Source organism: Falco cherrug, chromosome 13, assembly GCF_023634085.1.
Source record: "Falco cherrug isolate bFalChe1 chromosome 13, bFalChe1.pri, whole genome shotgun sequence".
Classification (NCBI taxonomy): domain Eukaryota; kingdom Metazoa; phylum Chordata; class Aves; order Falconiformes; family Falconidae; genus Falco; species Falco cherrug.
Window position 1 is genome coordinate 6,216,300 of NC_073709.1, and position 15,798 is coordinate 6,232,097.

At 43.2% G+C, this 15,798-nt stretch overlaps 2 protein-coding genes across 2 annotated transcripts in view; one reads left to right on the forward strand and one right to left on the reverse strand.

Annotated features, from left to right (window-relative positions):
- The window catches only part of REL (REL proto-oncogene, NF-kB subunit), a 32,470-nt gene extending 24,969 nt beyond the window's left edge, over window positions 1–7,501 (forward strand). The window contains exons 6-10 of the mRNA XM_055726162.1: window positions 2,830–2,934; window positions 3,246–3,458; window positions 3,813–3,881; window positions 3,991–4,062; window positions 4,714–7,501. Coding sequence (XP_055582137.1) covers window positions 2,830–2,934; window positions 3,246–3,458; window positions 3,813–3,881; window positions 3,991–4,062; window positions 4,714–5,489 — 1,235 coding nt within the window. The 3' untranslated portion in view covers window positions 5,490–7,501. The remainder of the gene's footprint in view (window positions 1–2,829; window positions 2,935–3,245; window positions 3,459–3,812; window positions 3,882–3,990; window positions 4,063–4,713) is intronic.
- The window catches only part of PUS10 (pseudouridine synthase 10), a 36,702-nt gene continuing 28,204 nt past the window's right edge, over window positions 7,301–15,798 (reverse strand). The window contains exons 12-18 of the mRNA XM_055726163.1: window positions 15,501–15,557; window positions 14,486–14,562; window positions 14,338–14,393; window positions 14,098–14,215; window positions 12,771–12,913; window positions 12,013–12,112; window positions 7,301–10,432 (exon numbers count right to left, since the gene is read on the reverse strand). Coding sequence (XP_055582138.1) covers window positions 10,394–10,432; window positions 12,013–12,112; window positions 12,771–12,913; window positions 14,098–14,215; window positions 14,338–14,393; window positions 14,486–14,562; window positions 15,501–15,557 — 590 coding nt within the window. The 3' untranslated portion in view covers window positions 7,301–10,393. The remainder of the gene's footprint in view (window positions 10,433–12,012; window positions 12,113–12,770; window positions 12,914–14,097; window positions 14,216–14,337; window positions 14,394–14,485; window positions 14,563–15,500; window positions 15,558–15,798) is intronic.

Here is a 15,798-nt window from a genome sequence, read left to right on the forward strand (position 1 = left end):
TATGTTGATTGACGTCAGTCTTTGCTAAGCTGCTGAAGTGACAGATAGCTGTGTGGTGGGGAAAGCTTGGTTTTTTGGTGTGGGTGTATGTGGGCAGCTCCTGATACACCGCTGCTACGTTACGTGGAGGATTTTAGACACCTATAGTGTAAATAAAACGGTGCGTAACTGCAACCACAAATTGTGAACGTTATGCTGCTCTTGTTTGGGACAGCAGTTTCGGATCTGAATTTCTTTTTAAAATGTTAGCCTCTCCGAACCTGCTCTGTCGTACCGAACTGGGGTAAGGTCAGGTTGTAACTTTAGATAACATAAAATTGTGCAGTACACTAGGCTTTGGAAATCCTAGGCTGTTAGATTTTGAGCTTTTGCAGATCTGTTCAGATCGGGGGCAAAAAGGCATGCAGAGCTTTTCTGAAAATCAGCTTGCACATTTTAAATCTAATATTTTTTTTTCCCTTTGTAATATTTTCATAGTCTTGACCTGCTTTGGATAGTAGAAACACATAAGAATAACACGCAGACAACTGCAAGTGTATAAAATTCAGTATTACAGGCAGCTTCTGTTTTCCTTTGCCTGTACTGTTAACTGGTTTTGAACGGAAATTTCCCAAGTTGAGTATCTTACTGCACTGAAAACTCTTGGGAAGAGTCGGATAAAGCAGCTTACTGTTTCTGAGAGATGAGGTTAGGGAGAATATGTTGTTCTGCTGGTGTTGAAAGCGATGTGGTTTTTGGCGGGCAGCTCATTTTTCTAGGGATTTGTTACCAGGGATGCGCTTTTGGGGAGCGAGGAACAGGAATTGCGCAGGAGACAGGCGACGGGGAGGGGAGGGCGTGCATGGGGGGAGAGATGCGAAGCGGCACTGCGAGAGGGGCCGCAGGGAACATCTCCTGCTGAGGCTGGGGTCCCGCTCCGCGGTCCTGCCTGGCACCGGGGCTGACAGCAGAGCAGAGCATCAAAGCCTGCTGACATCTGTGTCTCTCTGTTTCCTCTTCTGAATTCTTTGCCTAAAAAACGAATGACGGAAGTCCAGCCTAGACCTTCCCCCAAACCTGTTAAAAGGACGCCAAGTGCCATTCAAAGCACACAGAAGTGAAACAAAGGTAAAATTAGGCTTCTCCTTGCCATTCTTAATTTACCCTTCCTGTGAAAATCGCACGATGATACTGTCAGTCATATGATCCTGTGCTGTTTCTGGGTTTGTTTTGTTTCCCCTGCCTTCAAAGTTTCTGATTCATTCAGCAAATCAAGTGGCATGTGGCATGTAGTAAAGAGGCTGTAGCACCTGCTTCTCCTAATGATAGTAATAGCTGCAGATAGTAACTACGTAATTGGGCTCTGGCCTGAGGTTACCAGGAGCTCTGTTTTAAGCATAGTCTGCGCCGTGCTACGATGTACCTGTACAGTACCGTGAAAGATTGGGCAGGAATTGACTCCAGCGGAGAGCCTGAAGTAGGTATCCCACACCCTCCCTGCCCCCCTTCTGTTTTTTGAGGGTGACTCCATAAGCTTTGGTTTTGTACGTCATCTCTGTGCCTGGAATGGGGAGCGCATGGCGGTGGAACATCGCACTGCTGTGGCGGTAGGAGGATTGGTTTCTGGCTCGTAAAGCAGCAGCAGCTGGATCATTCCGGGCATTTTAAATACATTTGGAGTCAACGTGTTGATGTAAGAAGATCAGAGAATGTCATGGCACAGTGTAGTTTTGTTCTGTGGGGATTGGAGGGGTGGAAGAAGGTGCAGTAGCTCAGTAAACTGTGAATATGGTCACAGACAGCAGCAGAGAAAGTATCATCAGTTGCTTCGTGCGTTAAGTGAAGACGGGGTCTTAAAATCGGTATCTTCTCACATATTTAGAAGTATCAACAGAGCATATAGGCACAGGGGGTGAACTTGAAATTCTAGAGAGAGTTTTTCTGTCCTGGCTTTTTTTTTTTTTTTGGTTCTTTGTTACTTCTGCATCACTACACTGTGACATCAGTGCCCTTTGAAATAAATGGTAAGGTGCCCACCGAGCTCCCGGGGGCTGTTCTTTCTTGCGGTGCTCTGTCGGCATGCTCCCTGCGGGAAAGCTGCAGGTAGTGAACGGGGCCGGACGCGTCAGGCGGTGCGTGTCTCCATCCTGCGTGAGTTGCCTGTTGTGTGTGCATGAACTTACTGTGAGCTACAGTGCTACGCAAACTGTGCAGGGGGCAGCTCTCCATCCCTAACTGTCATGAGCGCTGTCCGTGCACAGCCACAGCCTGGAGCTGACATGTGAACGTTTTGGGGTAAAACCTGTTACCTTGAGTAAAGGCATGAAAGTTAGGCTCCTAGACCTGGTGCTCAGGCACCTTGAGAGGGTAACAGAGGAGAGGCACGATGGGCAAGTATGCCTGTGCATAAAACTACCCCCGGATACTCGGAGAGGGGAATTTTCTTGACTGGCTAGCCCAGCTTTTTGCGGAGAAGCATGACTGTAACAGGTAATCAGTCACTCAGAGAAGTGCTTTGAATCGTACAGCTTGAAAGGCAGCAGTGCCACGCGCAGTCACATCATTCAGGGAAGTATTCTGGGGCTGCTCTAGAATAGTTAGAGAGTGAGTGGCACAGCTGCACTGGTATCTTGTCTTTGGAGATGAGCGGCTGAGAGCTGTAGGATCATGGAACGTCAAGCCTTGCTCCCGAGTTTCCTGTAGGGCGCGACTCGTTCCATCTGAATTTTGGGATGTCACACCCCTCCAGCTTTTGCCTTCCCTTCACATACCTTAACCCCCAGCACCCTCATCTTCAACAGTGACAGTTTCAGTAATTCTTTATCATCCAGTTTTCCTGTTTGTTTCCAGGAGCTCCCAACACTGCAGAACTGAGAATTTGTCGTGTGAACAAGAACTGTGGAAGTGTAAAAGGAGGAGACGAAATATTTCTACTGTGTGACAAAGTTCAGAAGGGTAATCTTGACTAGGTTTTTTTCTCTTCTTTTGTCCCACATGGCTGACACTATCACTTCCTAGCTGGGGAAGTGAAGCTCTTCACCACACTCCCGTCTAAGTGGTTTGGTGTTACAGCTGGGCAGAATAGCTTCCAGGTTCAAGGGCTCTCAGCACCTCTGAAAGACACTCAGTGCCTTTAAAGTCGAGCCATTTACTTGGCATCTGAATTCTGAGCCCGACTCCTTTCTTTATTCCCCTTTTCCCTTTTTTTCTGCTCCAAGTTTTCAGTTTTTCAGCTTAACAAGCATCTTCTGTTTCTAATGGACCAGATGACATAGAAGTCAGATTTGTCTTGGACAACTGGGAGGCCAAAGGTTCCTTCTCACAAGCTGACGTTCACCGTCAAGTTGCAATTGTGTTCAGAACGCCACCGTTTCTCAAAGACATCACTGAGCCCGTCACGGTGAAGATGCAGCTGCGAAGACCTTCAGACCAGGAAGTCAGTGAACCTATGGATTTCAGATATCTACCAGATGAAAAGGGTATGGTTCCCAATCGGTTGAGTTTCTGAAAAGCCACTATCAGTGCAGAACTTGTGTTGATAATGAACAGTAGCTTAATTAGTAAAAATTCTACAACACTACTTCTATCAAGTGGACTTTTCGCTTTTTAGAAGTTAACACTAGTCAGTTTGTTCCCTCTTTCAATGAGAGTATCAAGAATCACAGTTAATAATGCTGTCTTGGTTTGTTAGTGCTGTCATGTCTGAAATATCTTTCTTTAAATATATCTCACTACAATTAGGTGCCACTAGTATAAGTTTTAGAAAGTTCCTTTACTACTAATTACATCAAAGAGAAATGTCAAACTTTTCCCTTCCGCTCCTTTCTCTGTAGATCCATATGGCAACAAAGCAAAAAGGCAAAGATCAACGTTGGCTTGGCAAAAGCTCATACAGGACTGTGGTAAGGAAGTTATTTGTCTTTTTCTTGTTTGAGTGAACTTCCATTTAGATGGAGTTATTTTATGTAAGAGCAAACATTCAGTGTAGGCTCATGCTTTCCTCCACCGCAGGATCGAACGCGACAGAGAGGCCCAAAGTAGCTCCGTTCCCTGCTGTCACCGAAGGGAAGCTGATTAAGAAAGGTAGGTTTTCACTTGCAATCCAACGGTGGTTTGAAAGAAATCGTGTCCGATTGCTGTGGGGAAGGGCTGGAGCTTTCTCAGGGGGGCACTGCAGTGCCCAGGGCAGCGGTGGCACCCGTCTCTTCCTTTCCCTCCTCCAGATGCTTCTCAAAGCCTCAGCCCCACTGGAGCTTCCCCTTTGCACAGGAGAGGGCTACACCTTCTTCATCTCGAGGCGTTGCTAGCTTTCAGCCTTAATTTAGATAACTACCAATGCTTCTCCGTGTTCAGCTACTCAGCCCTTCAAACGCACACTCGGCTGCTGGCCTTCCTTCTGCTTTGCCTGAGATGCTAATGCTCTCCTGAGTGTTTCTTCTGTAAGATATACCAGTATTTTTGACTATCTGAGCTAAAACCATCAGTTCTTTACTTAAACGTAGCTGTCGCCTTCAGTGTTTGCCATGGAGGGGTGAGGGGGATGCATAGCTGTCTTGCTGCTGTCCAGAAATCTGGGGTCCACCCTGGAGAGCAGCGAGACAAGTAGGAATGTGCAAATGCACATACAGTCTTACTAAGATAGCATTGGTTTTGCTTTGCCTTTTACTTTTTTGCAATTTAAAACAAACTACAAAAAACAGCATTAAAATGCAGTCACGTCTTTCCTTTCCCTAGAGCCAAACATGTTTTCATCCACACTGATGATGCCAGGGTTAGGCACCCTGGCCCACGCGAATCAGATCTACCCTGTTTGCAACCAGATTCCCCCCCCGCCGGCGCAGGTGGGGCCAGGGAAGCAAGACACGCTGTCCGCGTGCTGGCAGCAGCTGTACAGCACCCCCCCTGCAGCCGGCGGCCTGCTCGGTGCGCACCCGCAGAACAGCTTTGGGGTGGAGGTGCCTCAGTCTGCCGTCCAGGGCGGCAGCGCGCTCCCAGCTTTCCACGACAGCTCTCTGAACTGGCCCGACGAGAAGGATGCGGGCTTCTACCGGAATTTCAGCAGCACAAACGGGATGGGAGCAGTGGCGGTGTCGACGGCAGACATGCAGAGCGTTGCCAGTAACAGCATCGTGCAGCAGGTGCATCCCACCACCATCTCCGCAGCCAGCATTGTGAACATGGAGACCGACGACATGACCTGCACTAGTATAAACTTTGAAAAGTATAATCCAGTGTTAAACACGAGCAGTCACAGGCAGCAGCTCCAGCAGGTGCCTGCCCCTTGCCCGTCCGTAGCCGCGCCCAGCAGCGCGCCTTTTAACGCGCAGTCTAACTTAGCTGACCCGGCAGTTTACAGTTTTATAGACCAAGAGGTTTTAAGCGAACCAAGACTATCCGCCAACCCGATGCCGAACCATCAGAATAGCATTGCAGATAACCAGTACTATGACACCGACGGTGTCCACGCTGATGAGCTCTATCAGTCTTTCCCATTCGATAGCATACTGTAAAACTATAACCATTGAGCCAGCAGTGCCGGGCTGGAAGCGGGTGCGTAGAGCTTTTCAGATGGCTAGCTGTGTGATGAAGAGGAGTAACTCACCCTTCTGGAGTCCCTGCTTTCTCTTTCAGAATATTGCTATGCAAGTTTCATGATGTAACTTAAGGTTATCTATTGCAGCCCAAAGACTGGTGCCCATAAAGGAGAGAGGTGGGAGTAGGGTTTGGGGTTCTGTACCTTGTACTTTTACACTGTTGGAAAAGGGAACTGTTAACACTTAAATCTTGCTTACCTTTGGGGACTGTAAAAGCTGGCATCTTCAGAAGGGTTAAAATTTCAAATGCTTCACAGGGTTAAAACTGTTTGGAAAATAACTATTTTTGCTATGGAAATTAACTTTAAATTTTGATAGGACAGAAATTGGGGGGAAAAAACCCCCTGCACATGGGCACTCTAGTTCAGACTCGCTAATATTGTTAAAGTTTTACTCAACTTACTTGAAAAGTTTAGGTTTCTTACCCTCTTTCGTATAAAATAGTCTTCTCCTAAAACAAGATCACGCATTGATTTTTCATGTTTTCACCACACTCCATTTGCTTTGAAGGCAAATTTACTCTAAAATTTTTTTAATGACTATGTCATTGTTAGATATATTTTAAAAGACCGGAAGGTTTGAGTTTTTAAATAGTCCAGCTCTGTGGTAAATGAATTACTGCACAGAAGAATGAGCAGAAAGTAAGGACTTCTCTGCACTTCATCCAAAGTGCACTATTTTAAATGACAAACCCCTGTTGCTTTAGGAATGGAGCACACTGTTATTTCTCTGGAAGTTGGGGGTGTGTGTGTGTGTGTGTGTGTGTGTAGCTGTGATGTGTATGTTATTTTGAACTGCAGAAATACGTTGAGCCATAGTACCTAGCTACTCTTTCCTCAGGTATCCTGGCAGTTTCCTGCTATGCAAGTGACTGCTCAAAAGGTGGCTCAGATCCTGCCTCCCCACCACCCCTTCACACGAGAGCTTTGGGGCAAAGCCAAAGGCAGTCTTAGTGTAGCCTCATCTAGATGCACTCTGTTATAACTTAAGGCCATTTCAGTCAGTACTAATTAAACACACTCCTCTATACTCTGTATCAGAAGGCAGAACTTCCTCCCTTCCCCTTGATTCCCAGTCTTTATTCTTAGCCTGAGTTGCGAGATGTTCAGTGACAGCTTGCGTGGATGTAACTGGCTAGGTAAGACACTCTACTCTGCCTTATAGGGCTGTGCTATTTTATTATTTTAAGAAGCAACACAGCAAGAAATATATGAGTATTTCTTAAGTTATACAGCTGTTTTATATGGCAAATAAGGCTTAAGAATCTAATTGTTTTACTGTTTGGCAACATAAAACTGCTGTGGAAAGAAGAAACAAAAAAAGCACACTGATGTATTAAAAAAAACAAAAAACAAAAAACAAACAAACAAAAAACACACCCCCAAATCAAAAAAAGCCACTTGAGATGCCTTGTTGTGCACCAGGCAGAAAGGACCTCCACAACCCCCTCCGTGGTGTACAGGAAAGCAATGACTCCTTACCTGCACTCACTCGTTGCGTTCAAAGCAGTAAGGTGCTGCTGCTGGAACGCATTGCACCGAGGATGCAGGACTGATGGAATATGCTCCTTAGACAACATGTAGAACATACAAAGTTTGGAAAACTGCTTCCCCTAACTCCAGGTACACAACGCAGTGAATTGACTTGCTGTGTTATAAAGCAAGTTTTCCTCACTTCTGCATAGCTCCTCTGCAGTCTTAAGTAACAAAGACCAAAGAAATACAAAGAAAGCTTGAAATGTGTTGTTTATTCAGTTCTTTTTTTGAAGTTCTCAAATTTAAGTATATTAAATGTAAACATTTTACTCACTTCGTAGAAAGCTCCTTATAGTACAATTGGTTTTTACTGTATAATTAAATATTTACAAAGTTCTGTTTTCCTTTGTAAACAAGTTGGTTTGGTAATTAAAAAACTGGTTATACGAAGTACTCCGCTTCCACAACCTTCTCAGATTCATGACATCTCTCAGCGCAGGAAAGCGAGAGAAAGGGGAGATGGTAGGTTCTGGGTTGCGTATCCTGGGGGCTTTTTAGAGTATTTTCTGCTCACAGTAACTGATGGCCACTACAAAACCCAAAGCGATGTGTGCAGTAAAGGTTCATCTACACTCGGCCATCGTTTGTGGCAGAGCAACTGACTTTTCGGGGGCAGGACGGACCGATGCTTTCGTGCTTGGCTAGAGCTGTGCTACTGCCACAACTTTTCCAGGAGCAGCTAAGCCGACGCAAATAAAATGTAGGGGGGCATTACAGGCCAGCAGTTGTTTGGAGGAATACAATGGCTTTGAGTCCTTCCAGAGCAAAGGAGGATGCTGCTAAGGAACACTGGACCTCATTTTTTAGCGTTTTTCACATAACGTGCTAGAAAATACCTACTTCTTTCACACATGCCCAACAAACCAGATTAAATCTTACTCTCACAAAACATCCTGTTTGAGTACTCACAAGCAGGTATTGTACTTATAAATAAGATGAAGGCCAAAGTACAACATTAATATTATTGCTGCAATATTCGTTCCAGATTACAAATGTTCAAAGTGTTTATACCTTGTATTAGAAGCTGCAGACTTTAAACAAAGTTCGAAGTAACGGATTACATCTCTCAATTTCAGATTTTCACATGATCACTGAACAATATCTAAAGACCATAGAGATGTTTGCATCATTAGTCCTGTCCCCCTGCATTTTGATACTTAACATTTATCACCAAAAAAAACCCAAAAAAAGAAAATGGGAATTTTTGGTGGACCTCTCTACGTCACATAGAGAACAGATTACACTTGGAACATTTAGCATAATCTTTAGAGTCTTGTTGATCTGCACTTTGATTCTTACCATGATCTCCACTGTCACCATGATAACGTGCAGCACAGCAAGAGCTGCAGATGGGTGCACCTTCAGTGTCCTTGCGCTGTGGCAGGAGCCCTTTTTATTTCTAGCTTGATTTCCTTCTTGGAACATCTCTCCTCATGGCTGGTGTGCCCATGGTGCAGTCCTGTTTACACTTCCCCCCCCGTAGTTTATGGAATTTATAGATCATATTTTAGCTCACTTTGAGTTTCAAGAAATCACATAGATGTGAGACTGAAATTCTCTTTTGTTTGTTTTCCATCATTCATGACACTTCCTTTCTGGGTACAGATGATTATCTGAGACAACTACTCCTGGAATATGTTGCTCATAACAGCTTTTAGATTAAAAACAAAAAAAAAATACTGCTGTCTGAATCATGTTCCTATTATTTTTGTGATAGAAAAACAGGATCTTCTGAACTACTACCATACTTACGTTACAGTGGACTAGGAAAACAACAAAGTTTTGACAGCCCATGACAGGCAGAGTATATAATATTCAGACTAATTTTTCAAGATTTTTGGGGTTTTAGTTTTCAGGAGCTCCTTGAAAATGTATTTATTAATACCTTTTTGAACCTTCAGCTAAAGTTACCATGCAGCTGTAGTATTACAAGGTCCTGGCACCACTGAACTGAAGGTAAGATACCTCAGTGACTCTCCCTGTCCCAAACAGTGGTTTGTCTTGGCAAATATTACTCTCTTTCTTTCTGAAACGTTAATTATTTAAAAGCCCTTAAGTTGCAATCTTAAGTTTTTGCCAATAGTTAACTCTCTTCTGTACTTCAGGTAAGCAGAAGCATTTTCCAAATCGATTAACTTCATACAGGCGTAAGTGGCTTTTCCTAAAGACACAGGTGGTGCTTTGTATGAAAACATTTAAAATAAGCAAAGAAAAAAACCTCAGCTCTTCCCTATTCCAGGGAAGTTCCTAAGCAATGTTCAACTCTTCTGGGCATCCATCCAAGGCAAGGTACTAGAAAAAATGTATTACACTATTAAATCAAAGCTTTCTATCTCTTGTCTTGGTCTCTCAATACTAACATTCCTTGGTATATTTATATTTGCCTGCACTTTGAGGTTCTTGGTATTCCTGGTTTTCTTTTTTATTTCCATCGTGCACCACTGCCAGGAGTTCCCAATCTTTTTATATAAGGCGACTCAACTGGGGAAATCCTGCGCCTGAAGAGGATTGTAACCCGGCCAGAGAGCTGCTGAGGCCTCAAGTACCTCAGCTGTTGTTTCTAGGAAGCACTGCTCATGTTTTTAAATGAGAAAAACCTCAGTTTTAAGTGCAGAGTTTTCCCCTGCAAACTGTTTCTTCCCTTTGATTCGCTTTTGGAAAAAAAATTTGCCCATCTCTAAAACTGACGCTGACCAAAAAGCAGTCCTGCGCAGGGAGCGGAGCGCTGCCTCGGCCAGGCACTCTCCTGCTGGCTTCAGGGTGAGGTCCCTGACTTGCGAATTCCTGCATGCGCGGCGCTCTGAATCAAGTTGGGACTGGGTTTCGGGTAACTCGGTGCTACCTGCACCCAGGCAAGGAAAGCTGTAGCATCCAATAAAAAAAGAGTTTGAAAAAAAACCAAACCTGGCTTGAGGGAGGGTTATTTTTAACTAAACATTTGAAAGTACTGCAGAATGTATATTTGATGTACTTGTGCATTACACCATTTGCATGTTACATCATTTGTCTTTTCCTTAATTGCTTTTTAAAAAGACATTATCAATACATTAGCTTACCAAAATCTTTCTATGCACAGAAGAAATTAAAATAAGGCCAGAAGACTGAATGAACACTACCTGTTCCAGAGCGTTTAAGGTTGATACAAAGTTAACAATATCCTTTGGCAGATCAACATGATCCAAATGTTGGACAGAAATACTTTGCAACCAAGCTGTACCACTGCACGGTGTTCAGGAACCAGCTGCTGACAGCAGAGCCGCTTCTTCCTTGTCCCAACTTGAAAAGTTAATCATCCAGGGTTGGAGGCCAGTCAACGTCAACAGACTAGAAGAGCGGGGAGGAGCGGGGGGGAAGGCAAAATTAGCAGACTTGGTATTTTACATACATAAGGAGATTTGGTAGCAGAACTCTACTCTTGTCAGCTATAGGGTAATAGTGGGAAGAAACCGAGTAAATAAAGGACGCTAAGATAAAGAGACATGTGACAAGACAAGCAGGAGCCAGTGGCATGGAACAGCCACCTTCTGGTGGCTCCATCTGTGTCTGGAGAGAGCTCTGGGAGCTGGGCTTGCTTCATAAAGCAGAATCGCAACCTCCTTGTACTACTACTTTCCAGCATCATTTGATATTGGGCTGCATTTACAAGTGTCCAGAACTGTTAAGTAGAAATATGAACCATCTTCATCTACCCATCCTGCAGGTGGGCCGTTATGATGTGAAAACAAACAAGCACGGGAATATTCAGGTATTGAGCAGTGCACGCAAGGCTCGAGTAGAAAACCACCGCCTGTCCCCAAATCTGCTTCCTGAGGGACAAAACACGCCTGACACTTTAGTAGAAGCAGGCATGATAATTACTGCAACTTGAATTGTATCTTTCTTCCCTGGCCTCCCTGAGGCTGCATCTCCAGTTCCCTTTGGGCATGAACTTGTTGCTCACCCTCTTCCAAAGGCAGCACACCCTACACTGCCACAGCTATCACCATTTGCAATCACAACACAGGGATCGCCACACAACACGTTAAATGCCTTGGCTTCAAGACTGCCTACATTAATCATACCTACTCCTTGGCTAATCTACAACTTCATCAAAGGATTAGGCTCTTAGGCTGATCTAAAATGCGTTATTAGCAAGATGACTAATTATTTTCAAGTCCCTAGACGTCTTTCATAGCTATGTCCGATAACTGTAGTGACACCTATCCGTACAAGAGCGATGCTTATCAGCCCGAGCCCCAAGCCAGGCTTCTTGCTTTCAGAACTGAGGTGCCCTCTGCGAGCTCTCTTTCCGTATTGTCCTACTAAAGAGATAAAAAAAAAAAAAATGCAAGGCTGTTCTGCAAAATTTAACATGTGGGCAGCTTTCCAGAAATACATGAGAACAAGCATGCTGATCACTGGCTACTTGAAAAGAAAACGCATGTTTTAAATGGATCTTGCCAAACCACTAGGTTGGATATTAAATCTGTATCTCTACCTACAGTCTTTTTAACCACAACAAATTTTGGTTTTACATCTAGACTCCAGCAAGTGAACAGACACAATTTCTTGCTGTGTATGAACCAGCGTTGAAAGAGGACGTAACATCTCTCCTACTTTTCATCTGACCCTGTTTTGAAAAGAAATTACGTGGTACATGTAACATTGCTAAGGTCTGTTCCAGCAGGCGCTAATCACGTCATCAATTCATGGTACGTCCTCCCATCCCTCCCCGACCAGAATTCAGCAGAGGAAGCCTGCCACATGTGGCAGTGTGGTACAAACCACTGTTTTTGCATTAACACTAATTTTTCTATTAACTGTGGTAAGGAATGTTGATTCAGTTAGAGCAATTCTACTGAAAGCATCTCACAAATGCACCTACCTTACTAATTTCCAGGAAAGATAAATAGCAAACAACTTACTTCCACATCCAACTCCAGAATGTCAGCGGTTCTGTTCAGTAGGGAGCCAATATTGGGCTTTGTTCTTCCAAAGTCTCCATGCACAAATTCTTTAATGTAGCTAGAAATACTGGCTAAGGAAAGGTGTGTTTTACCGTGAAGAAATCAAAGGGGAAAAAAAGAAAGAACAAAAAAAGGGTATGGGGAAAAACACCCAAAGCAAAAATAGCGTCTTTTTCTACTAAGCCAATTTGCTGCAAATGTCCTGTTAAGCCCATACCCATCTTTAAAAGGCTTCCTAATTCTTGGCTTCTGACTCTAATGCCCAAAACTGCACTATTGACCTGTATCTTCTGTTTTATTCCAAAGTGCATGGAGACTTTATGGCAAAACTGTTAACTTGTAAGTAGCAGCAATCTCCAGTCTGCATTGCAGTGCATTAAGTATTGCAGAAAAGCTTATTTTCTAAGGTGAAAAGTTTTCAGTTAAATTAGGAAAAGCTTAAGCATATCTTTAAATACTTTTTTATAGTTATCACATACTTTAAAACTATCAGAGCGGTCATCACAAAAACACGCACACGGACATTCATTTTTTGAATGAAAGCCTGAATGTGAAATTCTGACATAAAAGCGAACATTATGCAGCCGCTTAGGACTGCTGAAGAGCAGGCAGTGAGAAACACTGCAGCAATAAAAGCAGGAAACTTCACATTACCCGAATCACTCTAATCAGCAAGCTGTTTCCTAAATGCATTGTGCAACAGCATCTAAGGTTACGTTCCTGCTTGAGTCTTCAGATGCAGGCGAAAATGATGCTCGTCTATGTACTCAGATTTCATGGTGTGGATGATCCGACACCTTACAGCTAGAGGCCTCCTGTGAAGAACCCGGAGAGGTGTCTTCTGGTCAAGTTTTAATTCCTGTTACAAGAGGTTACAAAATAAACAAGGAAGATAGTGTGCAACATACTGCGCAGACTGTAAGAGTCATATGTATTGTTAACCAATCACATCTTTTTTTATACTGTTTTATGGTAGTTGAGTAATCTCCTTCAGGCAAGGCTAATTTTTTCCATGTTTATCAAAGGAGAAAAGGACAGCCATCTCAAAGGCTAAGCGAGAAGGCCTCATATGAACACAAACTAATGGAATCACAGATACAGAAGAATAACCTTGAAATCTCCATAGTCCTTTGCTGGAATGGCTCCAGCATGTAGAAGCTCACTGAGAGCCTCAGGGCAATAATAAAAAAAAGAAAAAAAAAAAATCCCCCACACAAAACGCTTTGTCTAAACTACAGCCAACCCCCCTAGAAATAAAAGTGAGGAAAAAAACCCCTGAAATGAGATTAGATCTAGTAACAGTCTTTTAAAAAGTTCATTTCCCCACCCCCTTTCCCAAATGAGATGCAGCAGTTTGAAAGGCAACTTTTCAGGAAGTGAGTGGGCATGCTAAAAAGCCCAGCTTCACAACAGTTGTCTCCCTGAACCGTCACCGCTTGAGCCCTTGCTCTGAGAATGCTTTCATGGCCAAGGCCCATAGGAAATGGTGCAACGCAACAAAAACCGAACATGCTTTTCCATCAGCAGTACCTCCCTGACCGGTATTTGGAGAAAGTTCTTGTTAACACAGCATTCTTGTAACACTGAGCACTTTGTAAGGCCTCTTTGCATTATTTTCCATAGATATTTCAAGTTCCTAATGGCTGCAGCTGTGGAAGAATGGCTTTAGAGCTTGCAGAACAAAAGACCTTCTCCGCTCCTTTCACTTCTGCAAAGCTATCCAAGGTGGTGCAGCGGCCAGACTTCCTCCTCTCCCATTTGCTACTTTTTATTATTTGGTTTACTGGAAGGTCAACGTTATACAATGATTTGTTGTCTTGGCTAACAGCCAGCTAGCTATATTGCTAGGATGACAATGGTGAAGTAAGGAAGGGGTGAGAAAGGGGAAGGGAGGTATGAAAGTCCCCACAGCCAGAGAAACCCTGATGAAAACCCCCCAGACACAGAGAAAGAGGTATGTCCACGGGTGGTGCATGTATATTAACTCTCCCCTAGGGTACCAGGACGGGCACTATATAAACTAGCAATAAGACCTACAGATACCTTGATATCATCCAGCAATGCAATATCTTCTTTCTGTATGGCTTTGTCTGTCCATATTAAGGCACTATAGGTCTTTGTCTTTTCCTCTTCACCTTCCTTCATACGACCAATTGCCTCTCTAAACAAAAGAAATTAATTACATAACATAAGCATAATTATATAACGCTGTAAGCAAGAATGCTTGCAAAACTCCCAAAGCATCCGCTTTCAAATCCCTTGCCAGTGACGACAAATACTGACCTGGTGACAAGCTGTAAATCTCGAACCTGTATTTTGTCTGAAGAATTATTAATTGTCTGTGATATTTAAAAAAGAATCAGTTAGCAAAACTGCTCAGTTAGAGAAGAAACACATGCTTTATGAGTTCCGTGAGGTGCAAATGATTTACCTGCTGAAGTCTCTTCATTTCCTCAGCAGTAAAATGTATTCTACGAGGATTCACAAGCTCAATTGCAAAGGGCCTTCCTAGCAACATGCACAGTCATAAAACATAAAAACATGTTGTTCTAAATTAACGTTTGAATTTATGCAGTAAGGTTGGAAGGTGTGAAGACTGTCTGCTGTTATGCAAACAGGGATAGGACTTGTGGGTTTAGGGATGTAGCATCAGATGGAAGGAAAGAAACAAGGGACTTTTTTGGCTACTAAACCCCAGTATCAGCAATAAGTGCAAATTATGACTTCCCAGAAGACATCTTGTACAAGTCTGTGCTAATTAAAAAATAAAATAAGAAAAAAAGTTAATTAGCTTATTTTCTGTCACCTACAGCAATGCCCAGGTGCAAGATGATGTTAAATCCCGCTCCCTCAGCTAAACATCTGTTGCAATAGCTGCACTTTCTGTGCTCAGGGCCAGGGATGATCCCCAGTATAAGCGATGCCAAGAACCACACTACAAATCAGACAGCGACTGAAACGCATCATTGTTAATGTTTACTTTTTCTTTCTGCTCCTCATTTGGCTATAGAAGCTTCAGTATATTGGAAAGCAACTGACTTTTATAAAGGACCCAAGCTCAAAAAGAAAATAAGGCTTCCCCACTCCCCAGCGACAGTGAGGCAAAGTAGAAGGACCCAACAGAAAACAAGATAGGAATCAGTCTGATATAAATGGCTTAAAAACAGGAAGTGAGTAAAATAAAATAAAATAACAAGCTATGCATTTCCCTGCATCTGTGCAGCCAAGGACACTGACAAAAGGGCTCCTCTTTCAGCTGGTTTTATGAAACTGTTCAGTCTTTGCAAATAAATACATAAATATCACTACAATGTTTCCGAGATACAGTTTCAAAGCATGCCTAGTCCACACTTACGCACTTAGCATTAAGCAAGATCTATCAGGGTAGCTTCAGTTAACCATTTGGTTTGTTTTCTGTGTTTCACAAGGGATATTCCAAGTCTTACCACTGCCTAATGTTCTCACATCCACATCTTCTCTTCCAGAGGAAGAAAAATTAAAGCCTATAACAGAATTGAACAAGGCAGGTAAGATTTTATTTCACATTTTTAATACTCTCTACAGCTTTTAAAAGGTGAACGATTTTCTTCTAAACTTGTTTGCAAATCTACTTCAAAGAGCTATCTTTATAAAATGAAGCCTGTACTTCAGGAACACATCTGGGAGTGATTGTTTGTTGTGTTAGATACACAAGTTCCTTGAAAGGCACTCCTAGTTCCTTAGCCTGAACGAGGCTGCTACAAA